The following is a 19,845-nucleotide window of genomic DNA, read 5'->3' on the forward strand; positions in this document are numbered from 1 at the left end:
TGACCTTGCCCAGCTGAAAATGGAGCTTCTGGTTTCCAGAGTTCGTCTAGCTCACCTGCTTTGGAAACTGTCTGTCTTAGCAGCATGCCAGGGGCCAGCCCTAGCTGCTTTTCTCCCCTGTTGATTCTGAGTTTTATTGTTATTAGTAAGTGTGACCATATGGCACCAGAACTGTGAGAGAGAATGTGTGTGTGTGTGTGTGTGTGTGTGTGTGTGTGTGTGTGTGTGTTGAGGAGAGGAGAGGAGGAAAAGCATTTCACATCAGCAAAGGTACAATTCCTTCCCAATTCCTTGAAAGAGTCCACTTTCGACAGGTCAGAAGGTCATTGAAATCAAGGTGGGAAATATAAGGAGGCATGAGCTGAAGGCTTGTTTGTGTTTGCCCTACAAGCACTTAAGAAGGGACTGCCTGGTGCTACCATCATGGAGCCAAATTCAGAGGGGCCCGGAATGTGGGACCCCATGGCCCATTTTTGCTATGGTCCCAGCTTGAGCTCTGCGAGGTTACCTTTGACTATCCCTAGATGTCCTGAGCTGTGTGGGGAAAATCCATCCTGCACTGGGACACCTGGCTGGCCCAGTGGGTGGAGCGCGTGACTCTTGAGCTTGGGGTTGTGAGTTCGAGCCCCACACTGGGTTTAGAGATTACTTAAATAAATAAAATCTTAAAAAAAAGAAAAATCAATCCTGCGACAAGATGGAGTGAGTCCCTCCTCCCTTCTATCTGGCCAAATTCACTTCCTGTTTCTGGGGATGATGGTGACCTGTGGTTCACCAATAGCTTGAGACTTTGCTGCTTGGCTGGTGCAGAAATAGGGACAGGGAGGAATGCCTTTGACTGCCAGGAATAGAACACTGAACTCATATATAGTGTATTCACTACAGCCATTGATTCATCTTATGGAACAAGAGGTCCAGAGGTAGGTGGTTGCCGGCTTGGTTCAGCATCTCTGCAATATGGTACTGCTGAGCGAGAATCTCTGCAAGCCTCTTTGCCTGTCGCACACGGTCTCCCTGTGCCTGCAACAGCTCCCATGTCACATCCTCACCCACTAGCATTCTCCAAAGGGCGAAAAGGGACCAAGAGAAAGGGAGTCTTTTTCTAAGGTACTATCTTATATCATTTCTTAAGGAAGGAGATCTTCCAGTGAGCTCCCCCAGCAGGCTTCCACTTCCGTCCAGCACAAATGTCTCACGTGCCCACCCCGACACCAATTGGGGGCTCCAAACGATGGGATTGCAGTGACACAGGATGAAAGTAGCCATGATTCATCTCAAGGTTCTGGGAAGGGATCCCCCCTTCCCTGCTCCCTGTTCTGTGTCAGATACCAGAACAGAAGGGCGGCTCCCTGAGGCAGGAAAAGGCGGGGAGAAGTACGGGTGGGATGGCAGTGGATGAGCCTGGCAGCCAGTGGAATCTGCCACGGTGGCTGGCGCAGGGAAGATCCGCAGCATCATCAAAGGCACGATATGCGGCAGAGAACGGGAGCCTCTTGGGCGTTTAACCCTGCATCTGTATTGAATTAGGGACATAGGTAGCAAAGACAGTAGGGAGCCTCCAGCTTCTGAGTCTGAAAGAGAGACTGGACTCTACCGGAAGGCCGGACTCCAGAGTACAGGGTATTTGTCCAAATGACAGGCTGCCAGGCTCCAGTGGATTAGCTCAACTCTGGGCATGGCGGATTTGTACGCCCTTAATGTTTTGCTGATTTAAATGGAAAGCTTATGGATTATTTCCTAGCTTTGTCCTTTTTCTCACGGTCAGTTGATATATTAAATCATTTTTTGTCATAAACGGTCATTCAGGGTGTCTTTAGCAACTAGGACGAAGGAAGAAAAGATGTCTAGACCTGGAACACCTCCCACATGCTGCCGGGGGACTGGCTTCCACATTGGAGAACCCCCTTTGTATATTTTCTTGCTCCGTCCGTAAGCACTTGATATGAAAGTGCAGGAAAGAGTTTTTCATCAGGAGTACCAGGTTTGACGGGTGACAAAATTTTAATGCAAAACCCTCCAAACATAAGCAGAAGCAAAACAAAGGGAAGGTCTTGCATTTCCTCCTAAGAACCGTTCCAAAGGCTGGTTCCAGGAAGGGTTTGTGGAATGAGTGCCAAACCCATCACTGTCTGGGAGGGAGGCCAGGGAGCTGCTGGGAGGTCTGGGGGGAGGGGGAGAAGTTGGATGTGAGTTATAGAGTCTTAGGCAGACTTGCCTGAGTTCTAGACCATCCAAATGTCACCTTCTCAGAGGTCGCTTCTTGCATTTCTGTCTGCTGGCCTTCTGGTTGCCCTAACATCATAATCCAGTGATGCTCATTAAACATTTTACTGCTCATATTTCAGCCACGTGTTTTAAATGTGATGATTTGCTTTAAACATTTTATAGGACCTTGTCTCTCCAATCCATTCTTTAATCCAAATCCCTTCCCTACCATCCTCATACTGAGGAGGAAGAAGAAAACAAGGCTTCCAGCCTTTTTATACATTTAAAATCAAGCGAGGCACATAAAGCTATTTATATAGAACATGAAACAGCCATGTAGCAATTCCAAGATGAAATGTAATAAAGCATGCGATAGGTGTGCAGTGGGAGTGCAGAGGGGTGAGGTTGGTCACATAAGGACCATTGGAAATGGAGTCTTGATTAGGGCACTCAAGGAGGGGAGAATTTGGGACTTCAAGAGAAGAGGGAAGGAGACAGGGAGCAGAGGGAACAGCATGAATGAGCCAAGGGAACAGCATGAACGGAAGCATGGTAATGGTGACGTGTCGCAGGGCAGCCTACAAGTGCTGAGAGGTGGACGTGAAGTCAGGACTGGGGAAGGAAAGAGTTTATAGCCTCATTGGAAGTGAAGTGGCTCTGTCTACAACAGATAGGAAAGCTCTGACCACTTGGCAGACAGCATCAGGACAAGCAGTGTCCATTACCGCGATGAGAAGCAGGGAACCCCCGAGTCCCCGGAGAAGACAGGTGATACCATAGGCAGGCAGTGCTGGGAAATCCCCCTGGCTTCTGGTTTGGTTTGGTTTGGTTTGGTTTGTGTGTTTGTTTTTAACCTATAAGACTGGCTGGATCCCGGGTGTAGAGAAGGTAGCCCTCAGTGCCACAGAAACTTGGATGTCACTACTGTTGAGCCCCAGTGCGAGGGTCTGCAGAAAATCTAGAGCACAGATGAAAGCACCACAGAAGTATTTTTGGCTTCCGTACTATTTGCTTCTTTATTTTGAGCAAAATTGTACCCCTGTGTGTTTTTGTGCAAATGTTATTTTTCTCTGCATGGTTTATATTAGCTTATTAACCTGTAATCAAAATTAAAATGTTTTTTCCCCTCACAGTTTTGCTCATTCGGGAGTCGCCTCATGGGACGAGGGTACTATGTGTTTGATAGAAGATGGGATCGTTTTCGATTCGCACTAAACTCCATGGTAGAAAAACACTTGAATTCACAGATGTGGAAGTAAGTGAGCCGTTTTTGTGCAGTATACGCTCCGAGCTGCCCACGTGTCTGAACCCTAGCTTTCCGGATGAATGTGGTGGTTGGCTTTTCATAGAACAAAATGATTCTGAAATCAGGATCCCTGGTTAATTCGTAAATGCCAGCTCTTCTTAATGGCTTTCCCACAGTTTCTCAGAGACACGTACGACGTGTGGTATGCTTTGTCCCCTTCGGGGATCATTTTTGTGTTGTGTTGTGTTCTAAACTAAGTGAAAAGTGAAAAAGTGAAAAAGGCGTTAGGTAAGATCTTGTCTATTTAAGAGTGCTAAAGGGCCTTTGGGCTATGACCAAGAACACCTAAGGATACTGAGAATGTGCCTCTGCCGTAATGTTAATGCTACAATGTCGATACTAAAAATTTCACAATGGTTATGGACCAATTTCTAATTGTTTAATGTCCTGTGAAAAAAATAAGTACAGCGGCCAACAGGGCGGATCCTGAGTGATGTTGGAAGTTGGTTAAGCTTGTCTTTGGCCCTTCCCGCCTCACTAGAGCTCTCTCCTCGCCTCTCCCTGTACTTCTCTACCCCCCCCAACCCCAGCTTATGTTCCATTTCTCTGAGCCCCCTTTCTTCAACACCTCCCAATGTATTTACATCTTAACAGGAGACTCGTAAAAAAGGGAAGGAAACTTTCTGACTTAGGCAAATGGCCTTGTGAAAGGGTGACAAGCTAGACCCTTTCCAACCACAGCACATGGGGGGCTTCCGGGCTGGCCCCTCGATCCTGCACGGCCAGCCCGCACCCCCACTCCTACAGAAGTGAGCCCCCAGGACATCATAATCCATTAGCGTCATGGACCCCTCAGGTCTGCGCCCAAGCGGGTCAGGAAAGCCACGGCGGAACTCCGAACCCCGAACCCTGCCCAGGGAGGCCCGGGAAAGGTGGGAATGGGAGGGTTCCTGAGAATGGGAGGGTGCTGTGGGGGGGACCCAGGAGCAGAATTCAGAGCTGGCCCCTCTCCTGGCAGCTGTGGCACCTCCCAGACCCGACCACCTCGCAGAAGCCAGCCCCACGGGGTGTGCAGGTAGTCGTCCCAGCGGACTCCGTGGTGACACCTAGTGCAGAATAGGAAAGGGCCACAAGAGAAGCTTATCGTTTCTTCTCACTGACGCGCCAGCTCAGTGTGTCTGAAGGGCGCCCTCGGTGGGGGCCCGTGTCCACTCAGGACAGCCGCCACTGGGCGCTGCATGCGGGGCTCCTGGGTTCTCGGTGTTTTGGTGGTTGGCCCCTGTGCGCTTGTCCCCCCAAGATGGCAGCCCGCCCTGGGGATTCTCGCAGCTCTTTGCGCTCCTGTGTTGTGGAAGTGTAAATCCCGGACACGTGGAAGGAATGTGTTGATCTGTGTTTCGCTACCTGGTGTCCTGTCAGCTCAAGCTCCATATTCCTTTCCTCCTCAGGCACAGAAACCCGAGCCCCAGGGCATCAGGTCCCTCCCCCCTTTTCAGGACTTGCCTAACCAATCTGCTGTCACTGAGCAACATTGGGGCTGCCTGGGTGTCAACTCTGGAGAGCGTAGCACCCCGCTGCCCTCTCAGCCTCGCTGCCCAAACCCCAGGCCCCGACGGGCCCGAACCTGGAGGGATGGCAGCCGATGGGGGCGTGGAAGACATTAGGAAGAAAAGGAACGGCCAAGACTCTTTTTTCTTTAACAAGCATTTAACTCTGCATCAGGAGACGCCAACACAGTATTCTCTTTCAGCCAGGTCAGCATCTGGATCTCCACGCCAGCTGGCAGGGGAGGAGGGGCGCTCTCAGTAATTTTTCCGCATCTGTGGGCTTTTGTATGGGACTCCCCAGGCCAGCGTGCACAGTGGAAACCGGGGCACGGCCCACAGAGCTGAAGTCCACTGCCAGCCCCCTAGAAAAACACATAAACTGCTGAGCACGGGGGGCAGGGGCTTCCCAGGACAGTGAGCCGCCGTGTGCCCCTCACCCTGCTTCTCCCCCGCCCTTTCTCCCCTCCGCCTCTGCCCTCCACTTAGGATTAGCGGGGAGACAAAGAAAAGGGACAGAAAGGAGACGAGGAAAATAGCATCCACCCCAATCCCGAGTGTCAGCCGGGTAAGACTGACGACTTCGGCCCTGCTTCTCCGCCCAAGTCGAAACACACACTTAACACAATTCAGTGGGAAAATTACAAATCGGGGCATTTGGAGTAGAGCCCGGTTAAGGCCATCGATTGGGGTCCTCTCTAAAGGAGTCATCTGGTATCCATAAATAACATTTCTTACAAGTCCCTGCCAAACCTCTGCCCACATGTATTTCTATCCCTACTTTAGCCGGTAGGAAACTGGAGTCAGGGAAAGATGGAGCGGGCTGCTGACAGAGACGTCAGGGAGAGTGTGCAAATGCCACACAGCCCGAGAAACCTTCCCGAAAGCGTCAGGGCAGGCTTGTGCAGTGCCAGACAGTGTGAAGGGCATGTCCCGACCTCTCGGGTCTGCTATCGTGGGAGTCCTTGCCCCTCATGCATAGTTATGTTGCTGCTGAGAATTCACCTGCTCACCCATCCACCCACCCATCCATCCATCCATTCATTCACTCATTGGTTCATTGCAACAAGTACTAAGGAACAGTGGTTGAGTGCTGACAGGCCTTTTACGTCCTTTGGGCTTAAGAAAAAGTAGATTTTCGAACGCCATCACGGCCACAGTGGATTTGGCAACATTTTTCCTCTTGTATTTGATCCGTTTGACCTGATGTTTTCAAGGCCCCCGTGCTTCTGTACTCAGGGACTCCCCTGGATTCCACCCTCAAAATGGAAGCCATAAGCTCCACCAGACTGCAGGCAGAAAACCGAGGCCTCAGGGCAGCGCTAGGAGAGGAATTTTCTCCTCAGTGGGGCCTCTTTCTGGCATCCCGGGGTGCCCCATCCTGCTGCTACAGCTGAGAGGGTGGCCTCCAAGGAGCCAGGGAATTTCGAGAGGCCCCGTCTCACACCTGCTCGAAGCCCTGGGGGTGCAAGTCCCAAGTCGGCCCACCTTCAGGTGCTGCTTTCAGAGAAAGAGAGCTAGTTCCTGACTGCTGGGGGGTGCTCAGCTACACTGAAAATGATTTCCAGGGAAGCGGGGAGGGGGAGCTAGGGGCAAGATAGGAAAGAGCCCGTTTGAAAATATTCACCTGGCTCCTGAGGTCAGTATCCTTTCCTGTAAAAAAAAAAATCAGGAACAAATGGTGACCCCAAGGCCCCTGTGCCCCTCCTGGTTCCCAGAGTAGCAGTGACATCGAGCCAGACCGTGGTTTGGAGGTGGGAGTCGACAGATGGAGCTTATAGGAAGGCCCCAGGAATGACCCACCACCCGATGCTGGCCTGGGCCCCACAGAGTGCAGGAGACAGGGAGTTTGCTCCCAGGCACCCAACCTCCTGGAAGACACCCCCCCACCACCGACCGTATATTCTCCTGTGCCCATATCCTGCATCTGTCTTCAGAACAAACTGGAAATTCCTGACCCCCTGGTCTGGATCCATGCAGGTCCCTGTCCTCTCACCGCATCCTAACACAGGGACGGGAAGACCTGTGGATGGGCAGCCACACCCCCATCGTAGCTCCTCAGAGCGAGAGCTGAGGTTGGGTGAGGTGAATAAGAATAAATGAGAGCCAGCAGCCCCGAGCCCACGTGTTCATGCTTCTCCGCAGAATAAAGTAGAGGCTGCAGACAGCAAAGGCAAGAGGATGCTGGCCTGCCAGCGGGGGGGTGGGGGGGGCGAGGACCAAAGGGCTGGGAAGGCCCGAGAGGCAGTGTGCAGGCCTGTCCCCCAGGTACGGGTGGCAAAGCCCTGTCCTCACACTTCTTACTCAAGCCGGGACCTACCTGTGAAATGACTACCGCTCATTAACAATCACCGTCATCACTGCCAAAAAACAAAAGAGGAGAAAGAGAGAGAGAGAGAGAGAATACTGTTGGGGAAATTTATATTCTAAATAACATTCGCCTTTATTCATGAACCCAAATCAGCCATTATGCAGTAGCCAGGCATGGAGAAAAGGATCTGAGAACCTGAAGGTGATTCACACTAGGTTGCTGGATGTTGCAATGGGGGGAACCACAGGGAAGGGCCATAATTCAGAGTCCGCCATCCTTCAAGGCTTCATCTTCCATAGTGTGGTTCGACCGGGGTTTCTGTGGAGCCCTGCCGCTCACACATACTCGAGCCTCCGGAGCGCTGCCAAGCCTGTTTCTCACGGTTTCTCTTTCACTCTTCTCTCATGTTTAGGAAGATCCCTCCTGCGGCAGATAGCCCCATGCCCTCGCCGGCAGCCCACATCACCACCCCCGTTCCAGCATCCGTTTCCCAGCCTTTCAACAACCCCAGTGCTGTGTATCTTCCTTCAGCTCCCATCAGCTCGAGACTCACCTCTTCTTACATAATGACATCAGCCATGCTCTCAAACGCAGCTTTTGTGGCGTCGCCGGACCCAAGCGCCCTCATGTCACACACCACAGCTTTCCCCCATGTGGCTGCAACCCTCAGCATCATGGACTCAACCTTCAAGGCCCCATCTGCCGTGTCCCCGATACCAGCCGTCATCCCTTCCCCATCCCACAAGCCATCCAAAACCAAAACCAGCAAATCCTCAAAAGTCAAAGACCTGTCCGCCCGTAGCGACGAGTCTCCAAGTAACAAAAAGAGGAAGCCGCAGCCTTCGACTTCCTCGTCCTCCTCCTCCTCATTAACCTTGCAGACATCCCTCTCGTCTCCATTATCAGGGCCCCACAAAAAGAACTGTGTCTTGAATGCCAGTTCAGCTTTGAACTCCTATCAGGCGGCCCCTCCCTATAACAGTCTGTCTGTGCACAACTCAAACAATGGGGTGAGCCCACTCAGTGCCAAACTGGAGCCCTCAGGACGGACCTCGCTGCCCGGCGGCCCCGCGGACATAGTGAGACACGGGGGCTCGGTGGGCGGCAGCAGTGACTCCTGTCCCCTCTCTGTGCCCTCCCTTGCAGGGGACCTCTCTCTGGCCTCACACAATGCCGTGTCTTCGCTGCCCCTCTCTTTTGACAAATCAGAAGGAAAAAAGCGTAAGAACTCGAGTTCTAGTAGCAAAGCCTGTAAAATCACTAAAATGCCTGGTATGAATAGCGTTCACAAAAAGAACCCGCCCAGCCTTCTCGCACCGGTGCCCGATCCCGTTAACAGCACCTCCTCTCGGCAGGTAAGGGACCCGTGCTTCCGGGGGCCTGCCGGTTCGGCCTTCGTGGGCTCTGGGGGACGGAGCGGGCTGGGCGGCGCTCCTGCTGAGCCGGGCAGCTCAAGCCCGGGAACAGAGCGGCCTCGGTTCTGAGGACGGTTTAGTGAACACACACTTTGTGCGGCTCTTGCTGTGTGCTGGGCTGTTCTAAGCACTGTGCAAATGTCACTTCGTTTAAGCCCCGCCACCCAGAGCAGTTGGTGCATTTGTTATCCCCGCTTTACAGAGAGGAAACTGAGGCACGGGGAGATGCAGAGGTCCCCCTCCACTTCTGCCTCTTCTGTATCTTGAGCTCTGAGGACGATTTCATTCAATCTGGTCTCTGGGAAGCCCCTTAGGAAGAGCCCGAGGCCCAGGCAAGTTCAGCGATGGGGGGGCCACCTGGGGTGTGGTGGCTGGTGCGGCCGCCTCCCTGGTGACTGAGTATTCCCGCTCCTGCAGTAAAACCGCATCTCACACCAACTGGCCCAGACGTGTCCGATGGTGCCACTGTGCAAGTAGGAGGGCGTATGGTGAGGAAGCCCAGGACGATGGGGCGAGAAGAGTCCAAGCTCAGGCGTCCTCCAGCCTGGTCTTCCCCCCTCTCCGACCCCCGGGGCGGGGCGGGGCGGGGCGGGGGGAGGGGAGGCTATTGAGAGGCCCCACCCCCTCCAGGTGCTGCCACTTGGGGGGCGCAGAGGGCGGAGGTGTCGGAGAGCCTGTGCCCCAGGGCCCAGACGGTGGGCTGCCGCTGCCCAGGTTTAGAATTAAGTGGGCCGGACCCTCAGCCCAGCCCTGTGTGGGGATGAGGACTTTGGAGAGATGAGAGGCAGTTGTTAAGCAGATGTTTTAATGTTTTATGCATCTTTCTGTGAGGCTTGTAAAAGCTCAGGAAGAGAGCATCTTGAGGGGGATTCACAAATCACAAGTAGACACATGAGAAACAGCACGTTTGGATCCCAGGGGCTAGACAAGCTGCAAACTGAGGCCAAGGTGAGACAGGGGGAGATGTAGGTGCTCACACTGGAGCCCAGGACATTCACACCCGTCTACAGCTGCGGCAGGTGTCCCACCGTTCTAACCCCCTGATTCCAGGGGTGCAGGGGAGGGGGGCCAGCACCCACAGGGCCCTCTCCTGAGACCACACTGCTGGTCGGGGCCACCTTCAGGCCTCAGGATGATGAAGGGCAGAACCAGGGCTTACTTGAATGTGTACAGGAACCCCCTGGGATGTGTGTGTGTTGGGGGGGTGTCTTATTAAGGTGCAGACTCTGAGTCAGCAGGTCAGGGGTGTCACCCTATTGGCTTACAGGCCACACCCTGACAACCTGGGGCTTGAACTCACAACCCTGAGATCAAGAGTCAGATACTTACCGACTGAGCCATCCAGGCGCCCCCTAGTGTCACCCATTTTAGATAAAGTTCTAGCCGCAAACACTTAGGGATGAGCTCTGTTCCAAGCACCTCAGATATATTGTCATTTAATTGTTACCTGTTATTACCCCCCATTTTACAAATGAGTAAACCGAGGCACAGGAAGGTTAAACAACATGCCCAAAGTCACACAGCAAGGAAATAGTAGGGCAGAGATTTAAACCCAGGCAGTTTGGCTCTGGAGTCTGGGCTCTCAACCTTCATGCCTCTGTGTTCATGGAATGTCTCTGTACTGAGTCGACGTTGCCCTGTTTGTTCTTGGGTCAGCAGGACCGTCTGAAATGTTTAGCAAACACAATGAATTAGTCAAAACCAGTGGCGAAAGGAGCAGACAGGTCTCTACCAGATTATTTATCAAGAGGGAAATCAAAAAAGCTGATGCCTTGGACAGCTGCCGCGGGTCTAGCCCGCATCGGCTCTCTCATGCGGGTGATACCTGGGTGCTTGTCACCGGGCCATTTAGAAAACCTTTGTCCAGGGTCACCCCTGGTGATGTCCAAGTGCTGGGGAAAGGCCTTTGCAATCTGTGTCGATTCTGTTAGGAGACTGGGAGAAGCATGAGGTAGGTTGAGAAATTCAAGGTAAACATGTGCTTTGGGAACCAACTGGGGACCTATTTAATTGTATCTGGTAGGTGTAAGACCAGCATTTCCCACAGAGATACTAAATTGAACAAAAAAACAGGACTGCGAGTATAACGCAGACGTCTTTATGCAAAGGTGAGTTAGCACAGAGGACGAGCTCATTATAGGCCCAAGGAGGAGCTGCCTGTGGGCTGGGTACTCATCTGCGGAACCCGCCCGCCACGGGCCCAGGACGGTTCAGAGAAAGGGGAGGAGCCCGGCGGCCACACCCACAGGCCCCCGTGCCGCCTCCTGGGACCCCGCCCCGGCTCCCACTGGAAGGGGGAAGCCCAGGGCCATTTGGCTAGTTTTCTGAAGATCAGCAAGGTGGTTGCTGTGTCCCGTAGCCAGGAAAACGGACCCAGAATAAGAGGCAAGCTTTTATGCTGACCTAGTCCCGGGGAGTCTTCTGGGACCGGTCTGGGAGGTCAGAGGTGGAGAAGCAGGGGCCTCTGCAGGGGCAAATGCCCCCCACCCCGCCCCAGGACGGGCGAGGCTCTCGCCAGACGCCTTCATCCTCACCCCTGGAACTCACAGGCTACATCTGGGAAGCAGAATTAAGAGCTCCCCTCCATTCCACCTTCCTTGTGGGACGGGAGGTGCCCCCGGAGCCGTATGCGTCTTCTCGGCCATCTAAGACGGAAACGCGAGCGGCTAACCACTGGAGGGCGCTGTTGGACCCCGGGCGGCGCCAGATACGGGGGGTCTCTCGCAGCAGGCTGGCTGGTGGATCTGAGTGCGACGTCTATGGTGTCTTTCAGGTCGGGAAAAATAGCAGCCTAGCTTTGTCACAATCCAGTCCTTCAAGCATATCCAGCCCAGGACACAGCCGGCCGGTAAGTTACCAGGGGGCAGGGGCAAAAGGACAAGGGGTCCCCAGCAGTGGGAGCGAGGGCATTGGGGCAGACTCTGGCTCACATCTCAGCTCCAGTTAAGAGCATAGCTTCCTGGCTTCTAGAGCTTGGCCATCTTGTTAGTAGCTGTGTGTCCTTAGCTAAGTTACTTAACTTCCCTGTGCTTCAGTTTCCTCACCCACAAGGGGATCATAAATGGCCCCTACCCCATATGGCTTTTGTGAGGATTAAATTAATTTTTTCGCATAAAGCCTCTAGAAAATGCCTGACACATAAGAAACACGTAGGTCTTAGCCCCAATTATTAATCGCAGCTGTGTGATATTAGGCACATTCCTTCTCTGAGTCTCAGTGTTTTCATCTGTTAAATGGCAAAGGTGACACCTACCTCCTAAGGTTATTGTGAAAATTAATGAGGTGACCGAAGGGCCTTGCTCGGGGCACTGATCCATCAGTCCCTTCTCAAGGCCTCTGGTGAGTTGTGGCTACTGTTCAAGATATGGTTTCATGGTGGGAATATCCGGGGTAGATCTAGGAGTTTTTACAAACTCAAAAGTGTGAAAGTAGTCAGTGTACAAATTATTTTCTCCAGTGGAGTGTGTGTGCCTCTGAGGGAGGCCAGGGAGGGTAGAGGGTGGGGTAAGGCGTGTTCTACGTGACTGGAAAAAAATACATGCATAGCTGTGTTATGTCGTCTTAGATGTGCTATTGGTTTTGTAGATACCAAATTGCAATATGTTTGCATTTTGGCCTTTGGGGTTTCCCCACCAGTGTTGGGTAGTGTTTGGGTGAAGATTATAGGGAAATAGTTTTTGTATCCCCAGATCAAGGAGAGTGTCTCCACCTTTTTGTGCCTGAGCATCTGTGTGGGAGGTTGTAGGGGGGACGACGCAGAGAAGGGGGCGTCTATGCCCTGGTAACCTGCCCTTGTTCGTGACTGGCGTCCCGTACAGTCTGCGGAGTGCACCTGTTGGCTACACGGTCACCCTTAACAAACGTAATAATAATAAAATAGCATTTGTTGAGGCTTTTCTCTGCAGGAGCTATGCTGAGCCCTTTACATACATTACATACATATAACCCTTATAGCAACCGTGTGAGGGACAAATGATGATCCTCATGTTATAGATTGAAGATACCCGGACTAAGAGGCTAAGTAACTTGAACCCAAAGCCTCTATGCTTAATCCAACACTAGACGTCTTCCTTAGAGAATTTTCCATGTGGTCTACAGGTTAGGTAGGAAGAGGTAAATTAAGAGGAAAAAAACAAAGACGGGTCCATTATTCCAGTTCTCTCTGCAGGAGGGGACCCCCTCCGTGCATGTGCACGGGATGTGTCCCTGTGTCTTCCCCGGAGCGAGGATCTGCGTGGCCGCGTCAGGTGCCCTGAGCCCTCCACATCCGGCGCTTCACTTGCCCATCACCGTTGCCTTCGGCCCGAGGTGGCTCCATATCACAGCCGCGAAAACTGAGCCTCTGTTCTTGAATTCTTGCGGGTCATCCCAAGTGTATGGTTTTGAAACAAGCTTTTCTTTTCTTTCCTAGAAGACCACAAACAGAACGGGCAGGATAAGGACTCTTCCATAACAAGACTGTGAAGCCACTTCCAAACCAATGCCTGGCCGCCCCGAGACCGAGGCGGGGGTGGGGTGGGGGTGGGGGGGTGGGGGGCGTGCAGCCGGGGGGAGTCGGCTTCCTGTGCCGTGCCTGTGGCTCTGGCCTTGCTTCTTCCTTTTTTAATTGACCAGTTTTTAGTTTTGAAGAAAAAAGCAAAAGGCAAAAGAACGTGAATTTAAGATTTACAGAAAACAGTACCAGTGTTTTGTTTCGGTTCTTTCATTTGCCATGTGTATGCGTTCTTCCAAGTTTGGGGTCGCCCCTCTAGCTTCCGATGCTGCTACTGCACCATCATTTTGCGCCAGCCACGCGAGCAGTCATGGCAGTGTCCGTTCCCGGTTGGCGTGGTCTGAGACTCTTGAACTTGAGCACGTGCGGTGCTCCTTTCCTTGACCTCTCCCACCCGTCCCTTCCGTCCCCTCCCACCTGCCGCCCACCGGCTCCCCCCTGGCCAGCGTGCTGGGGGAGGGGCTTTGCTGGGGAAGAGCCTGTGTTTGGGGAGCCGAGAGCGGGGAGCCCCGCCTGGGCTGAGCGCCCTCATCAGGTTTCCGCGCTGCACCAGCACTGCGCGAGCCCGATGCTGTGCGCAAAACGGAGAAGAGTGGCCATTGAACTATGTCGTTTAGCTGATACCACTGTCCAGCTGTGCAGCTCAGAGAGGATCTGGGTCAGGGACGGGCTGGAATGGGCCCCGAAGGTGGCAAGAAGCAGAGCTTATGCGTAGGGGACGATATCCCTCAAAAGGCGGAGGAAACCGGGTGGCTTGTCACTTGAGCTTGTTAGGGATCCGTGTTGCAGAATCCCTTCCAGGGTGCGGGTGTACAAGGGCGCCAAAGCGAGGCGAACCAGAGAAGGAGAAATCCCAGGGAGAAGGGCACGAGACCCCAGGGGGCCACTCAGGGCTTGAGACACAGCTTCCACAGCGGTGGAAGTTCTCAAGCTGCCCTCAGGGGTGAGACAAGAGGAGGAAAGGCAGGGCTGGGGGTGCAGGAAGGGTCTGAGAGAAAGCTTCCACGGAGGGTTAAGTAATAAACACTAGCCCTGCCCACCAACCTCCGTGCCCTGTGCGCCAGGGTCCCGTGCAATCGGCACACCCATCGATCAGCTTGTGCTAAGCTATCACAAGCCCCAACTCTGATCCAGCCTCCCCAGGGAGGTGTAGTGAGCTCAGCTACCGCTCAGTGAAGAAGAGCTATTGGAAGAGCAGGAAGAGAGAAGCTAGAGCCCTACAACTCTGAAACTGTTCACACTGGCGTTTTGAAAGACATAGCAATACCACATGCTCTACTAGGGAATGGTAATCAGGAAAGGAATTCACGATATGAAATAGGCATTCTGTGCTATTAATCATGAAATTTGTATCCGATATAATAGCAAGAGATACTAGGAAGTTTTGCTTCATCCCTAAATCAGAAATGAATGCCAGTTTTGCCGCTGGACCCAAACCCTCATCCCTACCCTGAAGTTTCCCTTTTCCTTCCCATCCCCACAACCCAAAGATCAGACTACTGTTACGTTTCACCACATTGGATTTCGCAAAGACGGGAAGCAAACAGAGTGATTTGTATCAATGGAATTGCACTGACTGTGTTTCTTATAGGATTCCTAAAATTTTTAATATAAAATGAAGATTTTTTTAAAAATCAGGAGTTGATATTAGGTACCAGAACATTAGTTCAGATGATTTCATTTTTATTTCTACAGTGTTAAAAGTGCACTTATATGCCGGTTTATTTACGTCTTGGGAAAAAGAGACTACAAATTGAAGGGAAGATGGTTACTTTTTCTTTTTTTTTAAAAAAAAAAGTTAAGGCAGATTTTAAGACTTATAAAATGTTTAAGAAATTATAAACAGGTTAGACCCTTTGGAAAAAAAGTTTAGAAGATATTCTTAAAGTAAATTTTTATAGTGTTAATTTTGTAATAATTTATGTTTTACTATATTACAGAGCTAACTGACCAGAATAGTTTCAGAAACAATATGAAACGTAGGAAAGTTTAAGCAATGTTTATATTTTTAAAATGTTCTTTGAATTATGTTTTTATTGTACATTTCTTCAGACTGAAAAGTATGTACATATCTTTGTTATTTTTGCACAATTTTTGTCTCGTTCGGTTTTAGAAGTCTGTTGTTTTTTTATAATTTATTTTAAGTTTAAAACTTGCAGGAGTAAAAAAACAAAACAAAAAAAAAAAACAAAAAAATCTCAGCAACAAAATAACCCTCTGATTTATAAACTCTTACACTCAAAGAGGGAAAACAAAGGTTGAGAGATTAAGTGGCTGCTTCTGAGAAATAATGTCTCTTGACAGGGACGAAAGGAGCAATTCAATAGGCTTAAACATTTTAGCTGTCTACATCTTGAATTGCAAGCTGGAATAAAGAGGCTTCCCACCGAATGCTGCTTACTTGGTGAAAGCCTGGCTCTGACCAAGGTGAGGACATTTCTGGAAAACTGAGCAAAAAGGGAAAACCCATGGTGTTTCTTCCTTCACAATCAACCACAGGTTTACTTTATAATGATGTATTAAAAACTCACAGCTTGAAAAATGGAATGCAAATAAAAGGTTTTCTTTGGGTTTATTTTAATGGAGTTCAACTGGACCAGCCTATAAAGCATTATTAGGGTGAGACCCTTTGGGTGCTTCTGTTCTGCGCATCCCGCCCCAGCCCCTTGACTGCACACACACCCACATACACATACACCCACACACCCACACACCCACACACACACACACACACCACCACCACCCCCCATTTGCCTGAAGATCTCGTGACTTGTCGTCAGCCATAGAGGCTCGAAAGCTCTGGTGGTTAAGCATAACACAATGCATAGACCTGTCAGCCATAAAAAAAAAAAAAAAAAAAAAAAAAAAAAAAAAGCGACTTGGATAACTTGTATGCCTTCTTTTGTATCAATGTACCAATTGTAAATAACGCTGATCAACCTTTGTAGGGAATAGTTTCTACAGCATATTCTATTATTGCTGATTCTCAGTGAACTCTTGTTTTAAAAAAGGAAAAAAAAAGAAATTTTCTATTTACACCTTCTATTTTGTTATGCTGTCAGCCCATGGCACTTTAACAAAACTCTGCGGGTTTTATGTAGCTGGTCAGTCATGGGGTATATTCAGTCACTATTGTTGCACAGACAAGAATTTACACCTGCTCATTTGTCCTTTCCTACTTACTGATTTTAGAACCTTTTCCAGAAGAATTTTGGAGAAAGCATGTCCCAACATTCTAAGCAAACGCCACACTTGTGGAGTGGGTTTCTTTTCTACGGTCCCTATTTTGTAACACTAAGTATTTTCCTTCTTTGTCCCCGCACCTTTACGTATTAGCACTATCAGATAGAATTCATTCCATGCCTGTGATATCGTAAGCAGAATAAATGTCTAAAGTAGGTGTAAATAGTAAATTCTATGGCTTACAGTTTTAAAAGGAAAGAACAAACATGTATCTATTGATACCGCCGTGGTTCAGCACCAGGCCTGGAGACATTCTCCAGTGAGCGATTGTACTTTTTTTTTTTTTTTTTGCCTTTTTTTTTTTGTAACATGGCTTTGTAAATAAAATAATTTATATGTTTGTAAAACAAAGTCTTCGGGTTTTTATAAAATGTAGATTTTTTGCCATTTCTTTTTTTCTTCTGGGTGACAGTGTTCCCACCTGATGAACCTTCCTGCTAGAACACACATTTGATAGAAGAGAGTGAATTCATTCAACAAATATTTATGGAGCATCCTGTGGTGGCTGCCTCTCAGCTAGGCGCTCTGTGCTCAGCGAGGAGAAACACAGTCCCAGCTGCTTTCTGGAAGGCACCTGGTGGGGAAGATAGTAAATAAACACATGATCAAATATGTAATTACAGATTGTGGCAAAGGCTTTGGTGGAAAGAATTGAATTCTGTGAGAATTTAAATTAGAATTAAAATTAAAACGGGTGATAGGGTGCTATCCGGTAGTCCCCTCTGAGGAAGTGAGCTGAAGGCACAGTGTGGAGGAGAGAATCCCAGGCAGAGATGGTCCAAGGTGGGAAATGCTTGTAAGTTCTTAGAGCCCGGGGAAGATCCACTGTGGACAGAGCAGAGGGAGAGAGATGGACAGAAGGCAAGGTCACAAGAGGCCTCACAGAGTTTGGATTTCATGCTCAGTTCAATGGGAATCCTTTGAAGGGCTTTAAGTAGGGGCATGGCATGATCCCCCAAGTACGAGCTGCTGGGTGGAAAATCACTCGGAAGCTAGTTCAAGAGACCAGGTGAGACGTCATGTCCGTGTTGTCCCAGGATGATGACAGTAGAGATAGGGGAAGTGAATGGAATCAAGATATATCTTACATATTAAATTGACAAGACTTGCTTAGGAATTGGATCTGAGAGTAAGGAAAAATGACTCCCAGGTTGTGTTAGGTGAAGATGCCTGCCATTTTTTCAGATGTGGAAACCAGAGGAGGAATGAGTTTTTCACAGGGCAGGGAGGAGGAGAGTTTAGTGAGGCTCAGAAGTCCTCTTTTGTGTGCATGTGTTGGCTCATCAATGGGATCACTGGCCCACCGAAGCTTCTGTGCCAAGTAGGCATGTTATACGCATGACTGAAAGGATCAGCAGCTCTAAGTTAGAGGCACCAGTTTGGGGACCTTTAGTACATGGATAATATTTAGAACCACAAGCATGAGTGGGATTGCTTGAGAGAATGTAGAGCGAGAAGAGCAGACACTTAGAGGTTAGGTGGAAGAGGAAAACTAGCAAAGAACCCTAAGACGAAGCATTCCTAAAGAGAAGAGAGAACCCAACAGAAAGTGGTTCCCTCGAAGCCAGGACTATAAGATGTTTCAAGGAAGGAACAGTCAACTGAGTCAGATACCATGCACAATGTTAGATCCAGATGGTATATTGTGTTTGGAGTTACGCAGCATGGAGGTCATGGGTGACTATTAGTTTCCTAGGGCAGCCGTAACAAATTACCACTACATACGTGGTGGCTTAAAGCAGCAAAAATTTATTCTCTCAGAGTTCTGGAGACCAGAAGTCCAAAATCAAGCAGGCTGCCTTCCCTTTGATGGCTCTAGAGGAGACTCCTTCTTGGCCTCTTCCAGTTTCTGTTGACTGCTAGCGGTCCATCGCATTCCTTGGCTTTATAGACACATCACTCCCATCTCTGCCTCCATCTTCACATGGCCTTATAGCCCCAATGTCTCTCCCATGTCTCAAATTTCCCCCTGCCTTTCTCTTGTAAGGACATCTGTCAGTGGAGTTAGGGCCCACCCTAAATCCTGGATGATCTCATCTCCAGATCCTTAACTTAATTACATCTTTTTCCAAGGAAGTTCACACTCACAGGTTCCAGTAGTTAGGACTTGGACCTATCATTTGGGGGGTTACTATTCAACCCACTACAGCGACCTTAGCAAAGCAGGTGTGATGGCATGGTAGGGCCCACAGCCAGACTGGGGTGGTTTGAAGGAAACTCAGATATGTCGACAAATCTTTAGGAGATCAGAAGGCTCAAGAGAGTGTTTGGATTTTGTTTCTCTTTGTTTATTGCTTTTCAAGGGAGAAGAGACAAGATTATGATTCATATGCTGGTAAGACTGGGACAGTAGGGGAGGGAAAAAGCTGAAGAAGCAGGAGGTGATTAAAAAAAGGCGGGGGGGGGGCCCCTGGGTGGCTCGGTAGGTTAAGCGGGTTAAGCTCTGACTCTTGGTTTTGGCTCAGGTCATGAGATTGAGCCCCACGTCGGGAACCTGCTTATAATTCGCTCTCTCTGCCGCTCTCCCCATTCATGCTCACTCTCTCTCTCTGTCTCTCTCCTCCCCCCCCAAAAAAGAAGGGAAGTCTTTGAGAAGGCAAGAGGGAGGTGAACCCAAACGCATGTGTTTGTAGGATTCAAAGATAAACTGAGGCATATTAAAATACTCTAAGAGTTTATTTAAGCAAAAATGGATTTGAATCGGGCAGCGCCAAACAGGAAGCGGTTGGGAGCACAGCACCAACAGGGAAAGACTTTTACAGAGAAACGTGGAAGCAAAGAAGTTCTTCGATCAACGGTAGCTTGAAGCCTAGTTGGCGGTTTGTGACTGGTCGTCCTTAGTGTTTTGCTTTCGTGACCTCGAGGCCTTGACGAGCAGAGATTTGGGGGGGCTTCCATAGGCCCCTGGGGCATTAGAGCCTCGGTCTCAGGGCCTCCTTGTTTAATGAAAGGACCAGTAGGAAGAAGGGCGATGGGGTAGAAGCCAGCTTGCAGACTGGCTGTTGGGAAGACAGGAAAAATTCACACCTGGTGGCTTCCATTTCCTTAGTGACCGCGGGGCCACCTGAGTGTGTGGGGGCTTGGGAGAAGTGGGGGAAGTGTGAAGAAAGAATTCAGTAATTACTAGTGAAACTGGATTGCCACAGCGTTGAGAGCACATTTGAGATTTGTGATCAAAGCAAGGTCCTGGCATGGGGAAGACAGGTTTGGAGACGGGTTCAAGCACACTAAGGGCAGAGCGGGGCCATTGGAGCTCCAAGGCAAACTAAGGCACATTTCTTATCGTTCTGCCCCAGGCCCAAGTGACTATTTTCACTATTGTTCAGAAAAGAAAACCAGGGGAAGCAGATTTGAAACTTGGCACGTAGCAAACACCTTGCAAATAAATG

The 19,845-nt window shown here is 50.0% G+C and overlaps 1 protein-coding gene across 4 annotated transcripts in view; it reads left to right on the plus strand.

Moving 5' to 3' along the window:
* Positions 1-13,231, plus strand: part of ATXN7L1 (ataxin 7 like 1) — a 229,341-nt gene extending 216,110 nt beyond the window's left edge. Inside the window, exons 9-13 of one of the 4 annotated variants that reach the window (XM_036067411.2) lie at positions 3,339-3,460; positions 4,900-5,205; positions 7,719-8,661; positions 11,495-11,569; positions 13,136-13,231. In XM_036067411.2, coding sequence (XP_035923304.2) covers positions 3,339-3,460; positions 4,900-5,205; positions 7,719-8,661; positions 11,495-11,569; positions 13,136-13,174 — 1,485 coding nt within the window. In that variant the 3' untranslated portion in view covers positions 13,175-13,231. Of the gene's footprint in view, positions 1-3,338; positions 3,461-4,899; positions 5,206-7,718; positions 8,662-11,494; positions 11,570-13,132 lie in introns of all 4 variants that reach the window. The other 3 variants (XM_036067410.2, XM_036067414.2, XM_036067415.2) reach the window with 3 other exon arrangements.
* Positions 13,232-19,845: the final 6,614 nt, after the last annotated feature.

This window comes from Halichoerus grypus, chromosome 12 (genome assembly GCF_964656455.1).
Source record: "Halichoerus grypus chromosome 12, mHalGry1.hap1.1, whole genome shotgun sequence".
Lineage (NCBI taxonomy): Eukaryota > Metazoa > Chordata > Mammalia > Carnivora > Phocidae > Halichoerus > Halichoerus grypus.